The sequence below is a fragment of the Melanostigma gelatinosum genome (assembly GCF_949748355.1).
Source record: "Melanostigma gelatinosum genome assembly, chromosome: 19".
NCBI classification, from domain to species: domain Eukaryota; kingdom Metazoa; phylum Chordata; class Actinopteri; order Perciformes; family Zoarcidae; genus Melanostigma; species Melanostigma gelatinosum.
In genome coordinates, this window is record NC_136652.1 from 20,084,270 (window position 1) to 20,106,094 (window position 21,825).

A 21,825-nucleotide genomic window follows, 5' to 3' on the forward strand; every position below is an offset into this window, starting at 1 on the left:
AATTCAAGACATATTCGTATAAGACAACTTCTAAACACCAATTCCTAACCTGAGAAGGAGTTGGAGGAAAAGGGGACATGCTATCTGTGAACAGGGAAACCTCCCACCAGCTGTGTACGAACGAGGAGCATCCTTGTTCTAGCAATGTAAGGACACATGGGCTCATTTTCAAACAATGTCTGAATCATCATTTCTCATTAGTGGATTGCATATGGATGTAGAACACCAACGTATATACCACCTGAGCACACGTTGGCCTTGTCAGTGATGTGAGGGAGCCTGGAAGCTCGCAGGGATTTTGTCTTCATTGGGTTCAGGATGAATGTTTGCTATAAATAAACAAACAACTCTGTGGTGCCTTTTCATGTTGGAGCTCGGTACTCTTCGGGTTTATCGAGGCGCATAAATACATCCTCCCACCACCCCCCTGCCTACTCGTGGCTGCTGTATGAGCTGGCTGCAGCTGCTAACAAACAGACAGGAGATATAAAATAACATTTAAAAGAGACTGAATGTAAGAACACACGTTTTATTTTTTTGCAAGAAAACTCAAGAGGACACTTTTACAGAGTAACTGAACATCTCGTCTTCACTCACTTCCTGTGGTTTAGCTTCTCAACGTGCCGCGTTAATGTACAGGCATGAATGGGAATGGTCCAGCTGTTGTATGTGGAGCAGCATGTTTTGCAAAGATGAGCACTGAATTTAGTCTCAGCTGAACTTTTTGGAAAACATAGACGATGTAGATACAATCCTCTGACATCCTCTGTACTGTCATTACAACACAGACTTTGAAAAGAGAGTTTACTCCGTGAAAATGCTCTTCTGTTACGACACTACGGCGGACTGTGGAACCCGTGAGAGACAGAAACTCCTTGCACAGGGTTTTGAGATGTAGTTTTCGTGCCTATTGATCTGCTGGTGTAGGTGCACATGGGATCCAGTGCTCTGAGGCTCCCATTTTACTTCTTTGTTAAAGATTCGTTTTGCATCGACTGCTGCAGTGTGCTTTCAGGAGACACACTGCGGTTCTGTATATTTCACATTTTCTCCATCTCTTTTTGGCCATTCAAACTCAGCTGCTGTCCGTGCAAACTCCGTACCCTGTGGAGCTCGTGCTCAAATGAAATTTCACCACGAGCTCAACCCAGTCGGTGAAAGCTGCGAATGTTGAGGAAATTCAATGTTGACTTAAATCTTTCACAACGGTATGGAAGTAGTGTTGAAATTGTCTGACACCCATATTTCCAAGTCTATCTTATGTGACCGGATGGGCCTGCCTGGGCCAGACGGGCCCAGAACGGCTGGAGCCTGGTGGGCCCCTGAGGTCCAGCGATGAGTGTTCACATCAAGGTCTTTGCTGATCACCGCTGTCCTGGCTGTGTTCAACACACGAGGGAGTCACCTGCACCATCCGCCATGCTCGACTTGTCAGGAGAGATCTTGCTTTGCTAACTGCCTGACCTCCGCACCGATCCATCCTCCGCACAGCGCCCTTGACTTTGACCGGATGATTTACTAAACGCTCCTCCTCGGTGCGCTGCTCTGCTCTCTGTGATGGAACGCTTCTATTTGTGCTCCCCGGGCCCTGAGAGCACACGCTGAAGGACTTTGCAGGTCATTTGCAAAGTGTCATATTCGAGGCTGAAGTTTTGCGGCAAAATAGCCGATCAATAGCACATGAAGTAGTAACAGTTTCAGGCGCTTTGGGGTCCTTAGGTATGGCAGTAATCTGTGCCGTTTCTTTCTGCTACATTTCACTCTGTTCGTCTCATATTGATTCGAAGAAATAGCGTCAGTTGATGGAATGTTTTGCATTTGTTGTTCCATATAAAGAGTTTGGTAGATTTGTTTTTAGGAATAGGTTTTGGTGCACAGGAAGCCGTGCATTTCAACTGTAGAACAGAGGATTGCAGGATTTAGACGCATCCTCATACAACGGCTTGTGTGATATCTTACAGAAAGTTGCTCCTCGTTTTTTTTCCAACGAAAGTCCAGCAACACGTGTCGATTTCCGCTTGTTACATGCATACATTCTTTTCAAAATAAAGCTTGCATCTTCACAGGAAACAACTTATTTAGGTTTTGGAAACGAAAGTACTTGGTTAGGTTCAGAAGATTGTGCCATTACTGAAGTACTGAAGTACGCAAGTTAAGTAAATAAATCAATGTCGACAGAGCGGTTTTTGGTTTGACCAGTAATAACTTTAACTCAGGAGCAAGTGACTTACTGTTCCATTTGGCCAGAGAAATAAAGGTGCAGATTCTGCCATAGATTAGATGATCATGGATATGGGGTGGTATTAAAGTGAGATCTTCAGTTTATTTTAAGCCTAGGTCCTGTTACTAGCTTTTTCTGGAGCTTTCAGCAGCATCTCTTGGTTTTCTATGCAGTTTGTGTAGTTGATAACATGGTAAACAAGACGTTTACTCTGTTCAACATGATTTATTTTGCATCAGTGTGTTGGCACTATGCAGTTAGTTTTTAAAACACTGTGCACAGATCTCATCCATCCATCCCTCCAGCTGTAACACTGAACTCTTTAGCTTCATCATCACGACCATTATCTCCTTTATCATCAAACAGGTGACGCTTTGCAGAAAACAGTTTTCTGTTAATAGGCATAGAGATAGTTCATGTTGGCGAGTATTTGGGTGTGTGCAGCCATCTGTGAGCGTATATGTGCACTGTGCGGCTGCAGATGTGTGCATTCATGTGTGGGTGTGAGCCAGCAAGGAAAAAAGGGATAATCTCAGTTTATGTGGGAAAGCATGCTGTTTTTTTATATTTCATGCTGCATATCTGCATCTTTGTCCTGGATAATAATATTGAATAATGGCACTGCATGACATGATGTGTGTCAGAGAGATTATTGCATGTTCAAAAAAAATGCATCAATAAAACTGCAGGTGTGTTCTCCAGTAAAAGTGGGGATAACGAGGGAGGATACTGCAGCAAGTGTAGTAGGCTGGAGTGGCCCTATCTAATTTGACGACTGAGATATGTTAATTTATGAATAGCGTCTCCCCCGGCAGCCCGCTGTTACAGCTCACACCACGTCTCTGAGCGCCTGCACTGATACGCTGTTGCACTGTAAACCTTGATCACAGGACTACGTTGTGATTGCAGAATTATCAACACCTGAGTGATCTATCCACCCAGAGAAAAGGATCTGGGTCACATGACGTCCCAGATAGAGGATCGAGGCTGTCTCGGGGTCCCGGGGGGCCGATAAAAGGCTACAATATGGAACAAACTGTACAAGACAAACACAACATGTATGCCATTGACGGTAGAATAGATATTGTTTTGAATTAAATTTCACTATCTAGATGCTTCATATATTCTGTGGTAACACGGTTATTGTCACTTTATTTCTGCCCATGAATATGTGTTTTCTTAAGGGGTAAGGATAGCCCATTGGCCAGGGCAAAGGACCTGAACAACACAGAACAGCAGAAACTCAGACATCTTGGAATACGGAGACATAAGTAAAACTTGCAAGAGTAAAATGTTTAGTGTCATGTTCAACTCTCAGGTTCTACTCTGCTGAACTTGTATAATAAGATCAAAGTTCAATGATTCATGATGGCATCAGATAGCGATTTCAAACGAGGCAGACAGACATTCAACTCGTGAAAATTATTTAAAACTAATATTTCTGGCCGGGTGTAGTTGGGCCTGTGGCTCCATCTTAGATCTTTTAACCATTTTGGTCTCCATAGTCTTTCAGAGGGGCCCTGTTGAATTGATGATACAGATGAAAGATGGAAGATGATGAAATGTATGAATGTAACTTTGAACTCATCTGTCTTTATTTTTCTGTTTCTCACCCAGGTTCCCATGTGTGATTCTACAATGGACCACATCATCTACTGCCTGCTGGTCCTAGGAGCCACAGTGATGACCACCTATGCATGCCCGAAGTACTGTGTGTGCCAGAATCTGTCCGAATCCCTCGGGACATTGTGTCCCTCCAAAGGCCTTCTTTTCGTGCCTCTGGACATTGACCGCAGCACGGTGGAGCTCCGGCTAGGAGGCAACTACATCCTCCGCATTACGCAGCAGGACTTTGCCAATATGACAGACCTGGTGGACCTGACCCTCTCTAGGAACACCATTAGTTACATTCAGCCCTTCTCTTTTTGCGACTTGGAAACACTGCGCTCACTTCATCTGGACAACAACCGCTTGATCGAGCTCGGCCCTGATGACCTGCGAGGCTTGGTCAACCTGCAGCACCTCATCATTAACAACAACCAACTTGGACGCATCTATGACAAGACCTTTGAGGACATGGCACCTTCCTTGGAGGATGTGGATCTCTCCTACAACAACTTGATCTCTCTGCCCTGGAACTCTGTCCGCCAGATGGTTAATTTGCACCAGCTTAGTCTGGACCACAACCTGTTGGACTTTATTCCAGAAGGCACCTTCACTGACCTGGAAAGGCTGGCGAGATTGGACCTGACCTCGAATCGCTTGCAGAAGCTACCCCCAGACCCCATCTTTGCCCGCGCCCAGGACTCAATGATGCTGACTACACCCTATGCACCCCAACTGTCCCTAAGTATAGGCGGAAACCCATTGCACTGCAATTGTGAGATGCTGTGGCTGAGGAGGCTTGAGAGAGACGACGACCTGGAAACTTGTGCGTCCCCTCCTGCCCTGAAGGGTCGTTACTTTTGGAATGTGAAGGAGGAGGAGTTTTTGTGTCAGCCACCTCTCATTACTCAGCACACCCACAGAATGCTGGTCCTGGAGGGCCAGACGGCCAACCTCAGGTGTGAAGCAACTGGAGACCCTTCCCCTACCATCCACTGGATCTCCCCTGAGGATCGGCTGCTTGGCAACTCCTCCCGGACCGCGGTGTACAGCAATGGAACCCTAAGCATCACCATCACAACCTCCAAGGACTACGGCACCTTCACCTGCATTGCTGCTAACGTAGCTGGGGAGTCCACCGCCTCCGTGGAGGTGTCCATCATTCAGCTCCCCCACCTCAGCAATGGCACCGGGCAGCCAGCACCACCGAAGTCACGTCTCTCTGATATCACAGGGACCACCAGGATCAGCAAAGGCGTTCCCAAGAGCCAACCAGAGAGGGCCGTGTCCGCCTCTGAAGTGACAGCTGTTTCAGCACTGGTCAAGTGGACAGTGAGCAAATCATCCCCCAAGGTGAAGATGTACCAGCTCCAGTACAACTGCTCTGATGATGAGGTTCTAATTTACAGGTAAACACTTGCACATTCTTTTAAAAAATCTTGAAGTTGTGAGGCACAGCTTTTGCCAAGTGCCCCAGTAAGCCATGACAGTATCACAGTGAGCCAGCATGCACAATACCAGGACCCTGAAACTGAATCGGCTAAATGGAATTGTTCAATAATTAATTTTAGTACTTATACCAGTGACGCTGTCCCCATGACACCTGCTGTAAACTGCCTGCCCAGCACCAAACCACAGGCAAAGTTAGGAACATCAAGTCTCTTGTGTTAGGAGTTGGTGTAGAACAAATCAGATTATTGGACAATGCATAATGTGGCTAGAAACGCAGCTCCTCGTGAAAGATAGGTTTGTGTCTGCTGGATGTATGAATACGTAATAGTTTGCTAATAATTCATACATTTTCGCCGAAATTGAAGTCATTTCCACAGCAGAAATCATTTGTTTTGGAAACTGCCTGAAACAGCGCTCTGTCTGTTTTTAAAATCCCAATTTGAAAGATTGCAGTTGGCATTGCTTTAGCTGAGTTCCAGACAACTTGCAACTCAAAAGGAAAAGATGAATGGAAAGCCACTCAAAGTCGGAGTTACTACTTGTAAACTCGGTGCAAAGCCACTCACCCAGACTTCACATAGAAGCAGCACAACAACGGAAGTGCACATTGTGAATGGTAGCTAAAAGGCAATGTAAGCATTTTTGCTGGATTTAATTAAAGTGATTCATACCATCAAATAGTAAAATCTGTTCTGCATATAAATGTATGTCATCCTGTGTTGCCATGTTATTAGTTAGCTGGTTACAGTAAACAATCTCTAAAAGTGATCTGCTATGCAAAAAAAGCATGTGGAGGCTGCACTGCTGAAAGTTCAACTGTCATAGATATAGATATATATATATATATATGTTGATGTAAGTATTGTCCTTTGTCCATAGAATTGCAGTAAAAACAACTCTTTTCCCTCCTGCCTCACCTTTTCATCATGTGATGTCTCCTTCACTAAGCACCGTGCTGCACTATACTGGGCTCGATTATGCTCAGCAGTCCAGAACCAGAAGGGCAATTTCTAAGCTCAGGAGGCAAGAGTTTCTGTCAATCCAGCAGCAGTTGATGGGGATGAAACTGTATTAGATGAGGCTTGTATTCCACCACCACAGCCTCTAAAATGAATGTGAAACCAGCCAGAAAAGAAATCCAATTACTTAATGCCATATAAATGTCTTCTCAAAACTGTGGAAAGCAAGATATTTAGAGCAGTAGCCTCGGGGTTGTAGCCACCCCCTTTGTTGCAATGTTCTCCGTCATTATGAAGCATATTTTCTTTCTTGTTTCAGCCAAAAATGAAAATGCAGGAAGAGTGTTTTTCAGACCTTTATGTAATCATATTGTACAACTCTGGCAAATAGTAAAATCATCAAATCAATTTATTCAGTTCTTGCTTAAAACATTTATTTGAAAAATCAACATTTTCAATTTAAATACGTCATAATTTTGAAATATTATGTAAAAGACACTATTCATGTTGTGTAAATATTGAAATAGCATAGACTGTACATATACTAAGCTACACAGGACTTATAAACATGACAGCTGTTGTAAGTCGGATCATAAGGACATCATTTCATTTATTTATTTATTTATTTATTTATTTATAAGGGAAACGCATATTAATCAGCATTTCAGTAAATGTGCCAGTGTTGGCCAGCTGGTCCATTTTGAACTGCAGTCCTTTGGCTGGATGTATTGAAACCAATGAGATGATGGACAACAAGACGCCATAAAAACAGCAACCAAATAAGTATCCTCAAGACCGTGCACCAGCCATGCAAGCAACAGGAAACGGCAATACACCAGTGTAGTGATACAGCAACAACAACATGCAGAACAGCAATACTCGACATGTTGATCTTGATGTTACTGTACAATCACAAGTTAGTAAAATGGTAATATCGTATAAGTACAGAGCTTTAAGACACAATAGAAGATCATAGTACACTGTTAAATAAAGCACGAGTAAATAAGGTATACATGCCCATGCAGATCTGACCATCTGGCAACAGGTAAAGGACAAGTTAGCAGAAAGTTAACATCTATGAACAGATTCTGCATTCAAGCTTCGGCTACGGGACATGGTTTGGGGTTTTTTTGTACTCCTTGTAGTATTGACCAACCACGTGGAAGCAGGCTTTGGTTGAAGGCTGGTAAACAGTTCGTGTGGAGAACAAAACCAATAGCATGGGCCGAAATGCAATCTGGGAACCCACCGGCCTCCACATCACGACGGTGGTTTGAAATGAGCTTTTGAACTGACTACTTGTGAAACAACCTGGTTGTGTCGAGTTGCTAATCGGACTGTAAAAGTAAGTCTAGGCCCGGATATCCACTTGCTACACTGGAGACACTGCAGAGGCGTCAGACCTGTAGCCGACGGGTTCATCATTTTATGCATTTTGTCCAGTAACAGATAAGCATGAAAAAAAAAATGCATTCAATCAATATAAGAGGTTTGGCCTCTTGCCTGCCCCGCAGACGTTGCTGTTGAAGCATTTCAATAAGTTTGTCTTTCCAAAGAAGAGAGAAAAAATATTTTATACATGATACTGAGATCTGTTTTTTTTATTTTAATACTTTGCCTCTCGGACACAGAGGAGCCTCCATCGACCGGCCTCCTCTGATATATATATAACAACAATGACATTTAAACAGTAAGACAATAGTGCAATGGCGCAGAGTGCAAAGAATACATATGGAATGATAAATGTTGCTTCATATATATGTGTTCAGTGTGTATGCAGTAGCGTGCATATTTCATATTGTTGTATCCAAAAATATGCAGCGGCTCTGTGGTGGTTTGTATTCTAAGTTTAGTTGTGGATGAATAAGATCAGTAGAAAAGTGAAAGAACAAGTTTTGTGTGTGGATGATGTGGCTCATTGGGAGCCTCCAACTGAACCTTGCGTAGCCCCACTCATGGTGTCTGCTGAGGATGTCTTGAATTTGAAGATGAGACAAATAAGAGCTGAACCAACACGTCCTTAATGCCAACCCAGGCTGATCAATTAAGATGTTAGCAAAAGCTCTACCACATCTAGAGGGATTAGAGCTTTCATGCTGCCTTGAGAATGTGATTTCCTACCGTAATACGGGCAGTCTCTGTCGTGTGCGTTGTTCTGAAAGCAGCCTGACATGAATCACACACTGATTCATAAAAGTTGAACTGAATTCACAAAACTTGAGTCAACTCTCAGTCGAAGTTGAAATAAGAATGGAAGTTTGCAAAAAGGTCTGTAGCTGCTGGGATTCAAGGGATCCAGACAACGTAATCATTTCAGCTGTGTGCGCAAGAGTTGTTTCCTCTTCTCACCCTGGAGCTGGGACACAATGGTATCACTGCTCCAGTTTCCCTGATCGGCACATTGTTCCTCGAACTAAAGGTTTAACCGTGATCTTTTATGAAGGATGGGTGAACGTGGCGGCCTGAGGGCAAAGACATTGCACATTAACAAAATGTGCAATTGCAAGGCTTAAAAGGTTATTTTTGTAGTTCCTTTGTAAAGTGCACTATTCTGAGATAGTTCCAAGACACATTAGCTCACCCGCCATCTGTTACACCATTACAAAAGTGTCAGAGTATACATTATTCTCCCGAAACGTAGACCATTAGAGTAAAGGAGAGCGTGTTGAATTCAAACTACTTTTAGAACTACAATATACTCAAAAAGGTTACTTCATTTAATGCAAAGTGTCCCATTGCACAGCATAATTCCTGCTCATGAATAGGTGATTCTCTTCAGTTATTTATGTGGCTGTGGTCATGGAAGCTGCAGGTCAGCTGCCGCCTGTCAGTGATATTTCAATAAAATTGCAATACGCAGGGCAAGTCTTCACCACATAATGGGATTCGTGTTAGTCTGTTACAGGTATGCCAGGACTGAAAGCACTCACCTTAGGCCACCATTACTGGCTATTAGCTGAGCTGAAGAGACTGTTGGATTCTATCCTGAAAAGCATACTGTAAGGTATTGATCACAGCTCTGACAACAACATACCAGCTTATTTTGAAATGTCAAGCTTCCTCCAGGAGCCGTTCAAGAAACAGATCATGTTGGAATGTGTTCTTCAGCAAGCAGCAACAAAATACAGGAATGTGTGACGAGCATTTCTTTTATGCGGGAGAGAAAAGAGTGTGTCAGCGATATTCAATGTAAAGTTACCAAATGGTCAAATCCTCGCACCTTTATTGCAATTACATTCCAAGAATCCTCTATGGATGAATTCTCATGTCTTTTACACAGAGACTCAAAAGCTCAGAACGCATTCAGGATGTTGAGCTTTGGAAACAGTCTCAAAAACAATCTCAGCTCAATGTCGTCTCACTTGCTTTTGATGGAGATGCTCAAACGTCCTGTTACGCTCAACACGCTGACTGTATGTACACTGTTCCAGGCTGTCCTCATCCACTGTTCGCACTTATACCTACAAAAAGTGATGTGCTGTAATTTAGAAATAACGCCACAAACAAAAAACACAGAAAACAGTTATTTACTTTACACAAGTACAAATTGTACTGATCGAGCATGTAGCTGGACATTTATAAAAGAACTTAAAGACTTAAAGTGAATTCCTGACCTTTGAAAGTCCATGACAACTGAGCAACTCCATCTGCTGATGAAGACTGTGGTACGGTTGAAAGCTCCAGAATAAGAGATGAAATTGTTTTTTTTCTCATGCGTATAATTGATTTACTGCATTACAACTAATCTTTGCACAAGTGCATTGCTAAGATCATTTAAAGAAGACCAGCAATTGAGGGATACAAAAACAAAGGACGAAATATTATCAAAAAGTTATAAAGTAAATGTTTAACCGGGATTAAACGGCGTGATCTGGCCTGTGTTGCACTTAAAGGGTCTGTTGATACCAGACAAAAATACAAACATATCAACAATAGAAACATGATAATATGCAGCAAGCATATCTACAGCATGAATATACAATGTGCTGTTTTATATTTACATATAAAGTGAGTATGTTACTTATATCTCAATGTACATATGAGAATATATGAGAATGTGCAAAGAAGATTAAGGAAGGAAGATTAAGTGTAGAGTCAAAAAACAGGAGACAACGTGCGCGAGTGCCTGGCATAGCTTTTCCAAAGCCCTTCGTTGCCAGATCAACTCACTGCAGTGCTGCTTTGTGTTTGCATGAGCTACGCTGTGTTATCAGCGTTATCTCAAGCGGAGACTTTAACACAAACCACAGGCCGAAGGTGGCAACGTTTTCAGCAACAACTTCCTCTTCCTAATGCATTCATCCATTGCAGTTAGACGGAGGGGATGTTTTATTGCAACCAGGAGACATTCAAGGGTATAGACACAGGCACCGAACAATGCCACGGCCCATTTAATCCTCTACAATACGGCTGCAGAGTCTAAGAGTGAGGGGACGGACCATTAGGGATTTTGCTTATAATATCAAATTTCCCAGCAGCACCCCGGATGTTCAGGCTCAATCGATGGGGCAGGAGGCCGCTTGGCTTGACCATGTGTGCATTTGTCCAGAGGAAAAGAAAAGCCTTCAGAAATCCCCACAGACAATGAATAATCATTCAGACGTTCTTTGCAGCTGTAAAAAAAAAAAAGGAAGAATGGAGATCATGAATTAGTGGTTGAGGACAGGAAAGATGCAGCCCGGAGTAACGATGCATTTGTTTTGTCAGCTCTTTCTTTGAGCTGAGAAAACATGTAGAATATTAAAACTATAACTGACAAATCTCCCGCTAAGCCTAAAGAAGCGTAAGGCCGTCTCCTCTCTCTCTCCATGCTTTCACTCTGATTAATGCTACTGCCTCGCGCCGTCATCGGGAACTAAGCAGGCCACTCGACAAATTGCCTTTTCGCAGCCCGAAGGGACAAGAAATGTTTTTCATCTCCCCGTGGTAAGCATTGGCATAGGTTTCTGTGGACTCTGGCTATGAATTAAAATGAATTAGCCAGTCTATGCAGACAACCTGAAATCAATTAGACCCAGACAGAGGAGCGAGCAGTGCACAGCGAAAGCATCACTTGGCGAAAGAATTTCACTCCCAAACCGCGGCAGCCAATTATAATAGTGTAACGAACTGTAGCACAAGTTGGACAAGTGGAACTTTTGTATTGGAAAGCAGCTTCTTTTTGTTTGAGCTGTGGTGAGTAATTGGGATACGGCAAAACACTGAGGTTGAACTCATCTGTGATCCTTGCGCATGTCAGATAAATGTCCTTTTGGTGACAGAATGTGAGATAGCCATCCGTCGTTGTTTTTGCATTTCTCTGTGGATTGAGCCGAAAGTATCAATAAAGCACAAAGACCTGCGGCAACCACACCGAACGTATTTCGTCGTTTAGTGATACAACTCTGAGCAGCAGGTTTTTTTTTAGATTTTCAGACATAAAGCTGAACAACAGTCAGAGCTGGCAGAATTCTGAGAATGATTCGGCCGAAAGGTGAGACGGTCAGGGTCATCATGACTGATGTGAATCCCTGCAGGGGAAACTGACTCTGGGCATGAACGAGGGCTAACATTCAAACAGCAGGCGTGAGCGGTACAACCACCGGTCATCTGGCCCCTGAGCAGCTCGCCTCGGGCAGTTGGGAGGCTCGCTGGATTCGCTCGCACAAAATGTGCTTCACTCTCTGTCTGCTTATTTATTTATCACTGCTCCGAAGCTCCAATATCAAATGGACCCTCTGTTCACTGCTGCAAGACAGATGGCTATGAGAGATAAAGCCAATTACTCTTGGCTGTCTGTTAAAGCAGCCACCGCAGAGGCTAAGCAGTGGAGAGAAACTCCAGGGAATGCAAATGGAAAATCCTGACTCTCCTTTAATGAAATATTAGACAGTGAATAGAGCTTGCATTCCCTCCTGCAGCAGTTAGTTAAGTCTCCATGTGCTGAAATGACATGCGTACCCTGTTCAGATGCTGATAGTTCAATCATTTATAGCATTTACTGTATGCCTCCTCTTTGTTTTCAGAGCTGCTTCTGTGTCTTTAAGAGAGATATCAGAAGAGGAAGACCTCTTTATCTTCATCGAGTAATTAACCTGCAGGTTTTGTTTTTCCTTGTCTTTGCTCAGGATGATCCCGGCCTCCAGCAAAGCTTTCTTGGTGACGAATCTGGTGTCGGGAACCCGCTACGATCTGTGCGTGCTGGCCGCCTGGGACGACACAGCCACCACGCTCACGGCCACCAACGTCGTGGGCTGCACTCATTTCTTCACCCAGGACAACTACCCTCAGTGCCAGTCGCTGCCCAGCCAGCTGCTGGGAGGCACCATGATCCTGGTGGTGGGGGGCATCATCGTAGCCACCCTGCTGGTCTTCATCGTCATCCTCATGCTGCGCTACAAAGCCGCCGATACGGAACCCCCGGCGGGCAAACTGACCAGCGTCAGTGACACTCACTCTCAGACCAACGGGGGGCGGTTCGGGCCAAACGGACTTCTTATGGCCCCGTCTCAGCCTGAGCTGAAGGCCAAGGTGGCCCTGCAGGACGAGGTGGTGGAGTTCAAGTGTGGCTCCCTCCAAAGCAGCCTTACCTCTTCTTCCTCATCCTCGGGCTCCATGGTGGGGGGCCCGTACAGCCCCAACAGCACACTTGCCAACATTTGGAGGTCAGCTCCCTCCAAGCCTCGGTCCAACCTGGACCACCTGCTCGGGGCCTTGACCTCGCTGGAGCTGCGGGGGCTACAGGGCCGCAACCCGGGGGCCGCCAGCAGCGCAGCGGCGGCAGCAGAGAAACCCCGCACAGACAGGGACCCGCTGCTGGGCCGGACGCTGGACTCCGGCCTCAGCCGGCTCCTCATGCTACCTCCGGACTCTAAGCCAAAAAGGAGCCAGTCCTTCGACATGGGAGACATAACGGGCGCCGGGGCCGCTCAGCGGTGCAACAAATCCCGCAGGTTCAGCAGTATCTGGACTAAGAGGAGCCTGTCTGTAAATGGCATGCTGCTGCAGTGCGAGGAGGAGGGGGACACGGGAGGGAGCAAGGGGACGATAGACAGCGCCGACTGGGTGATGGAGAGTACTGTCTAGGAAGATGGAGGCCTGTCACACTGTCAAAAACTGCCCAAATGGACCGCCAACGGCCATGCCAAGACAGACCCGCTGGTCTAAGAGCCTTTGTCCCGCATGAAGCACACTCATTTTCATCCCCTCCAGTCCACCGCTCAGACTCAAGTGGGACAGGACGAGGGGTCTTCACAGTCATAGCCAAAAACAAACTTTTGGAATAAGACCTTTGGATTGTTTTGGCCCGCACTTTGTACAGAGATGAACTAAAATGGATGGTCGGCCTCAAAGAGCTGAAGGGAAATGACAGAGCTGTGCTGTCTGTTATGTGATCATGCACATGGACTGCTATTATACTGTACACATTTAAAGTATGTAATGAAATTAAAGTTTTATATTTTTGATTTTGATGGTCAAACACAAATGATCCCTTCCTGGTCTCTGCCTTGACACACGAGCAAGGCGCGACCAGTGGTTACGCTACAAAATCTGTAAATTCATCCTCATATCAGTTACCTACTGATGCAGTTTATCCTCCTCTGACGGAATGGTGAAGTATATATACGTAGATGTGATGTTTTGATTCATGAAGATTTAAGAAAAAAGATTTATTGACAAAGCTGTATGTGAATATATTTACTTTCTATACAGAGTATATATTTGAGGGGTCACTCAATAATGCTACTCATATCAAATTGTATGTGACTGCATAGATTATAAAACCCCATTATCTCCTAAACTATGGCTGTACTGTGTGTGAAGACTCGGTTAATTGTTTAAAAAATGCCAAAATATTGAAGCGGAGAGTGTTGCAATGGCCAGGATGTTCCAAGACTATTTAGTTTGTGTATATTTGTCCAATCGTGAAATGAATGGGTTTTTATGGGTTTTATTGTTAATGTAGAAGTTGTTTTTTAAAAGATGCACTCACTGTTTCGTCACAGAACATCGCCCGAACACCAGAGAAACTCCCCCCAGTTCACTGAAACTAACAACGCAGTCAGGCCAATGTTGGACAAAATCAGGATGCATATTTTTGGAGGCTAATTCTGGTTCATAACAACTTGTTTATAGTTTTAAACATCAATTCTATCAGTAATAATAACACTGTCGTCACTAAAGTCATTGTTGAGATATGGAAACACGGCCACATAAATACAACGAAGCCCAGCAAGCCCAATAAATAAGAGCAGACAGACCATCAGACCAGTAGTTTATCTCAAGGGTCCCGACCCAGAGGACTCGTACTGGACCACAGAATCAGGAAGCAAGGAAACAATATGATGAAGCTAAAAATGGTTTCAGTTGTTACTGTAGTTTTCCTCATCACTTCCTGCCACGCCACCGGCAACAATACACCGATCTGTACCAAAATAAGTCATCTGTACGTGAGGTAACGGTCCATTACATACTTACTGAAAGGTACAATGAAGGACTCCAACAAAACTCCATGAATTATTTAAGTGAAGCTGTAAAAAGGGGGTGTGACCATCATGATTGATTAAAAGCTGCTGAGTGCGGAGCCGGACACTTGGGAATTATACGTAGAATGGGAACGTGGAGAGGAGATGTAACTTTAACTTTCCATAACCGTAGATCTGTGTAGACAGACGAACTGTATATGTCTTTATATACAATCTACGGTTCATACAGTCACTGACCGTGTCGCTAGCTAGCTTAGCAACATCTTCACAGACAGTAAGGTCAGCCGGCGATGTCCTGCCGTCGTTTGTGTTCATATCCTGGATTGGCAGCAGACACTGATGTCGTTTCTAAAACATGAATCATGAGGCTGTGATGTAGAACCTGTGTCCTTTTGATCACACATGATTTTATGAAGATATTAGGATTAGTTGTTGCGCGCTGCGGCCGTGCTCGGCTCTCGATTGGCACGAGTGGGCGGGACCTCGATACTTTAGCTCCAGCTCCGAGCTCCGGCTCCAAGATGGCAGCTTCCGTATCCAGGATACTTTGGCTTCACTTTTGTACAGCGGGAGGAAGTGGCGACGTGTTGTCCATGTATATCTACAGTCTACGGTGCAAACCATAGAACCACGGTGTGAACAAGCACAGCCTACCCCTTTCTATTGCAATGTTTCCAAGTTGTATAATACCAGAATTTCCCTTTTCATTTGGGGTGAAGTAGCTATAGGTCATTGTTCAGTATCTTTCAAATATACAGGTCCAGTCACTAAGTCTCTCATTTTGTCTACCAAGGTTGTGAGTTATAGACGTAAAAAATACAGAAATTGTGCATACAAATGTTTGACATCTCATTGTGGAAACTAACTTCCTCTGTGATTGCCTCATGCACTGGTCAAACCTTCATAGAATGTGTTCGGTCTGGAGGCAATATGGGTTTAAATATGTATTAATGAACCTATTTAATGAAAGTTCATTGTCCAGAAAGTTTCTCTTAAACAACATGAAGTTGTTTGCTTTATTTGTCTGGTGTTGCATGTTTCTGCCGAACTGATCCATGAGACAGTTAAGTCCAGTGTAAACATCCATATTGTCATTTCTCACGTGTTGTCTGAATGACTTTTTGTGATATTTCTGATATGACTGCGTGTGTACAGGGGTCTCTATATATTGTATTTTGTTGTTTTGTTTGTACCATACTCCAGTTGGAATATGTGTTGCAGTTGAAGAGGGGAGCAGCAGCAGCTCCACTGTGTTGTTGCACATGTCTTACCTGGAGCTGTAAAAGATGTTTGTGTGGTCAAATTTGTTGTTTTTGCTACTAAGATAAAAACTAAAAATCCCCTGAGACAGCCTTGTGATGTCAGAGCTTTTCCTCTATGACTGCTGCAGTTCGCTTATGTGGGGACTGAAAAACTACAATCAAAAATAAATAAAAGGTTATAAATGAAAACAAAAGTCATCATTAACGTGAGGCCGACAGGGTGGAAGTGAAAGGTGATGAAAGTGGATTGGAATTGCAAAATGCCAATTTAATTGCAAATTAAATGAATAACCGTGGTAAATTGTATCCACTCATTTGGTTAATTCATAGGCGATCGGATAAAATTATGTTTACGTTCCGTAATCATCTACCGACATGAGAACACGCACTCTTATCGCACCGAGCGCTCAGTTTGTCATTTGCTAAACGTCAATGTTTGCTTCAACTAAACTTAAGTGAAACGATGTGATTAAATCTTGACAAGACCAACAAACTAAATATGGTCAAATTTATTTTGACTTTACTTAAAGCACACGATGAGCAAACGATGATGGATGGATGGATGGATACACAGTGCTAAGGAGGTTTTAATGCATTATAAGTACGTTTATAATGCCTTATAGACATTGGTGTCGTAAAAAGCGTTACCACACAAAACATTTTCAAAAACTATGAATCACAAATATCAGGTTGACAGCAAAAGTAGCGTGGACAGACAGACAAAGGTAATTAGTAAATGGTAGGCCTACTGGTGCTTTTGCAGTGCCTTTCGAGTCTTCTGACCCCTCAAAGCACTTTTACACTACCCTGCAAAGGGGCCATCAGGACTAACTAATCATTCACACCCAGTCACAGCCTTGGGGAGCATTTTCGGGTTAAGTGTCTCGCCCAAAGACACATCGACATGGACTGGAGGAGCCGGGGATTGAACTGACTCTGAACTATATGTCCAAGCAATTTAGATATATATATGGCAGCACATGCTGTTCACCCCTCTCTGCATGGATGAACTCTGCTTTACCGGGCTACAGATGCCTTCAATTGAAAGTTCCTACCCCGAGACAGAATAGTTGTTGAATTGTCTTCATCCATCCAACCGCTCTTGAATTTATTGAGTCACTGTTAATGAAATCTTCCAATCACTTGATTAAATGGTGAGCTTTAAATGTCCCAACACCTCATAGCTGCTCAGCACAACCAGAGCTGTGTGTTGTAAAAAAAAAACAGGAAACTGCAGCTCTGGCCCCCTGAGGCTATTGATGTATTTTCATCCCGCCTTCTTTCCACTCCGTTGGTTAAGTTTCTGCCCCGGCACCTGTCAGTCATCTTGATGAGCTGTCATCTTGCCTGAGCGAGCGGCTGAAGCACTCTACCAGTAGCACAGAGCAGAACAACAATCTGCACTTTAAGAAAAGATTCCTGCTGAGGATCGTGATGATTTGTCCCCATCAGCACTGAAAAAAGCCAAATAACATCCAATTTCACTCTCAGTGCATCCTGAACAGTCAAACAGTGTCTCTTCAAATGTGTTAACCCCCCCCCTCAGGACAGCTACAGGTGTAAAACTCCAATAAACAAACACTACAGAAGGCTGATTTCTTGGGAGAGAAGTCATTTATGTCAACATTACGAGTGTAAAAGAAATCTTCAGTGCTGGTTAACTGGTAATTGAAGGAGGCACTTATTGAAGCTCGATCGAAGAGAATAGAGATGTGCAAGTGAACCACATTGCCACCAGATTCTGAAGGTTACTTTCTGGCGGGGAGTGTTAAACCTTTGACCAGACTCACCACGTGTCCAAACAACGTCATTCTTTACAGAGATATCTATCTATCTATCTATCTAGATAGATATAGGAAGATTCTATTGGATAGACAGTTTCTTAAACAAGAAACTGTGCTTCTCCTCAGTTAACCTGAGCTGAATGAACACATGCAGTTCATTCTAAGTGGAGACAGTCCGGCTTTATCGGCTGCACCGACCAGTCGTCCCAGCTCACATGAGAACTGAGTTGTTGCTCTGAACGAGACAGGCCACGGCCCTCCGCTCCTCCATATGCAAATGACCTGATCATGACCCAGAGGAATGCTGTGTCATCATATCTTCCGCCTGAAGGACAGTGACAACCTGACATGTTGCTTCTCTTCCTCCTCGCTCAATTTCATTTCTTTCATATTTCCACAATCATTGTTTCGTCCGTCAATTCTATCAGTTGTGATTCATTTGTACGCTGGGAACACAGTGTGATCATATGTGTTATCCTCATTTTTCGTGCCTTTTCCTACAACAGTCGGCAACACCCCAGGATTTAGCCTTTGCTTTAGAGGAACTGCACGTCATCATGTGAATTGATGTGACGCATGGAGCATCCGTGCCAGTGAACTCAGAGGACCCTAAAGCTGCTTCTCACAGCTGCTTTAGCTTCATTCGACCTCCGCGTGTTCCGGCTTTTAATCAAAGATGAGTATGATGTGTGCTTCGCCATAGAGCTCCATTTTTGTGCAAATACGATTAAAACACATCAATGTTGCACTCGGGTGACATGTTCCTTCATCGCCATGAAGGCACACACACACACACACACACAGTAGTTTATTTCGGCTCGCTCCCAATATACCGTTCTGCTGTCGCTAACACATACTGGAGCGCCACATCATTAATCCAACACTGAAAATATTCCCCCCCCAAAATAAATATTTCTGTTTGAGTGGCGCTTGATTAAAATTGTGAATCTAGTTGTTCAAGGAAAATACTGAGCATTGTATGCACAAGATAATTATTTGTACAAGTTATTATCTTCACCAAACAACTAGATGAGAGTGTTCCAGGACTTCTGGGGCTCCGTACACAACGACAGCTGATTCACTGATGAAGACCATGAGATGTGGACGTCATTTTAGCCAATTTACTTCAAATTATTTATATTGTTTTTATTATTAAACAGTGTTTTAAAGCATGCCCTAGAGTTTTACATTGAGTGTGTTTTTCCAACAGTTCAGTCAGCTATTTGTAATGCATGTAATGCAGGCCATGGTACATCTAGAAGTGTCCTTTAAAGTATGATGTCATATGTTTTACTGTTATGCGAGCATGCTTTGGTCCCCATGATAATAGAGATTATTTTTTACCAGTGTGTAAAAATTTGTACCGCACAGACATCTTGTTTCATAAAAGTAGATTGGCAGCCTTTTCCTGCCAATCTGTCACTTGCCATGTTTTCCAGATACCTGGTGGCAGGGATCACTAGGGCCAACCGGGAGCACCTGGGCCAGTGTTCCCAGTCTGTCAAGCTCTGCAGCTGCTGCTGCTGCATTAGTCCTCTGCTTCTCATTTGGGCACCTTCTTTTTGGCTATGTTCAATTAGTCAAACTTTATGTTTTGCACTCATGCACCTCACTGTAAATATTCAGTTAATTTGTTAAAATAACGCTTCTTTTGCTGGAGACATTTGGTACGTCTCTGCAAGGTTAATGCAGTTTTTTTTCTTCTCGTTCTCTTTGGACTTGCTCCGCTCCGCTCTTAAAACGGCAGCACAGAGTATGTCGTCATGTCAACACATCACCTGTCGACTTAAAATGACGTTCGATTCAGACGGATGCCACCACAGTGCAGGCCAGATGCATAGACAAGACAAGTGATGCCCCCCCCCCCCTTCACACTGCTCCCACATCAGCACCCTCAAACAGACGTTCACACTCATGATTTTACGGCTTCTGTGTGCAGCAGAGGTCACCAGACTCCACATTAATTAGCGGGAGAATTAAACAAACGCTTTACATAGAAATCAGGACCCAAACAGATCTGCAGTGCTCGCATTACATTTCAAAGCGTGCCCGAGTGCTTGTTGAGCCAGCTCATATACCGACGTCTAATTCAATTGGTGGGAATAGAAGAGTGTAATTACTGAGGATGAAAGGGACGTGGTCACAGCTGAAACTCGTTGCTGACCATCCTGCAAATGCAAATTCAATCAAAGGCTTATCCACGGGGATGAGAGCGCACGGCTCCAATCAAAGGAATCTCAGATTAGCGCTGACCATTAGTCACACTGATCAGTCACACTGGAACATTCACAGCTTTGTTCTGATTGAGTGTGAGATACAGGTGTTTTGTGTAATTACTGGTCATTCACACCTGTCACGCCTGCTCTAACTGAGTAAGGCCAAGAGATGGGGTTGAACGTTTTTGAAACAAGAAGTACGGAGAATCTGGCATTGAGAATTGTTTTTGTTAAACCACTATTTTCAAGTATGAAGCTTGAAGCTCAATTTTAAAGTTGTGTTGTTTGTCGCTGCTCTGTTTTTCTTGTCTGTCCTCAATGAATTGTCTTGCCTCTGCTCTTTAATTCATGTTGTGAGTGGCGCAGCTGCTTTACCACCTACCGGTATATTGTTGACAGTAAAGAACTACAGTACCTACGAAAACATTAGTTTTTCCGTCACCTCATCCATCTTTTCCAAGTGTGAGATTTAAATCGTTCTCTTGTATCTTGTTTGTTTCATCCTTACACAAACCGCTTTCTAAAGGAACCACGTCCTGAGTCCAGCTCTGTGTACACACACACACACACACACACACGATTGATTTCAATCTTCTTATCTCACACTTTGAAAGCAAACATAAGTGTATTTCCCAGAATGTTTAACTCATAAGAATGTGGTCAAACTGTACAGATGTCTTTTACACCTGCATGAGATCTGATTGCAGTGCAAACCAGATCCCAAATAGAAATGCATTATAACCTTCATAAACATGTTTTTCATAAGATATCCAGATGCAGATCACATGTGGATACGGGCTCATTATCAAGACTTGACTCATAAGCTTATGATTGGACTTGTGACTTATGATTTCTTGTTATTTCGCCTCCTTTTATTTTATCCGTCATTTCTCTGCAACCAATCCCTTTCATCATTCATATTTTTACCGCTGATCCTCGCCGCAGACTGTTCTGAAGCAGCTGAGCCCTGCGACCTTCCCGGACAGCCTGCACGAGCTGCCCATCCCCTCCTCCCTTAAACCAGCGGGCCTGCTTCCTGTGACCCAGCGGGACAGGGTGGTGGTGTAGCCTTCAGTGTGACATTGATGCATGCTCCACTATTTTAGCATGGTGTGTGTGGCTGTATGGCCACAAAGAGGTAACGCTTCATTATAGGGCTGCACAAATACCCAGTCAGGGAACTAATGAATGAATCTTACCTACAGTGACTTCATACACACTGATATGCCACTGATTGACTTACTGCAGGCTGATTGGAGCGTCGAGTTAGTTTAGCAGTGAAAGAAACATTTTTTTACGCTAATCCAGGCATTAATAAGCAGTTTGTTTCTCTAACCTCATGCTAAAGTGTTACCTACTAATACCACTGCTGTAGAGCAACTCTGATGACGGCCAACTAACTGTTACTGTTGATTTTTTATTTATTTGGGTTTTATTTTAACGTAATGTTGAAAAAACAAAGTGGTCTTATAGATCATTTGAGAGCAGTCAGGTGACTTAAACTCTCTGGACGACTGATTTTGTTTTTAATAAATAGGAATTCAAGTGTCGATCTAATGTTGTCTTTCTTGACTCCATGAAGGTCATTGAACAAGTTTGTTGTCAGGCCGAGGGGCAGATCCGGGACTCAATCGCAGATGAGACACAAGAGACGAGGTGAAGTTCAAACTCAGGAATCTTTACTTGAAAAAAAAAGGTCAAAAACAAACTTAAAGAGACTCCAACGGAGCGGGCAAAAATAACCAAAAACAAAAGAAGGGCAACGGTACAAATCAGAAGGGAACTCTGGAACACCAAGCAAACACGAGGAAGGCACAGAACAAACAACCAGAACAGGGAAAGCAGGAGAGCATATGTGTGT

The 21,825-nt window shown here is 43.7% G+C and overlaps 1 protein-coding gene across 1 annotated transcript; it reads left to right on the forward strand.

Annotated features, from left to right (window-relative positions):
* Positions 1 to 3,844: 3,844 nt before the first annotated feature.
* lrfn2b (leucine rich repeat and fibronectin type III domain containing 2b) lies at positions 3,845 to 13,302 on the forward strand (the record flags this gene model as incomplete). The annotated part of the gene is made up of 2 exons (XM_079290945.1): positions 3,845 to 5,235; positions 12,345 to 13,302. The coding sequence occupies 2 exons, from the start codon at positions 3,845 to 3,847 to the stop codon at positions 13,300 to 13,302; spliced, it is 2,349 nt and encodes a 782-aa protein (XP_079147071.1).
* Between the last annotated feature and the right edge of the window lie 8,523 nt (positions 13,303 to 21,825).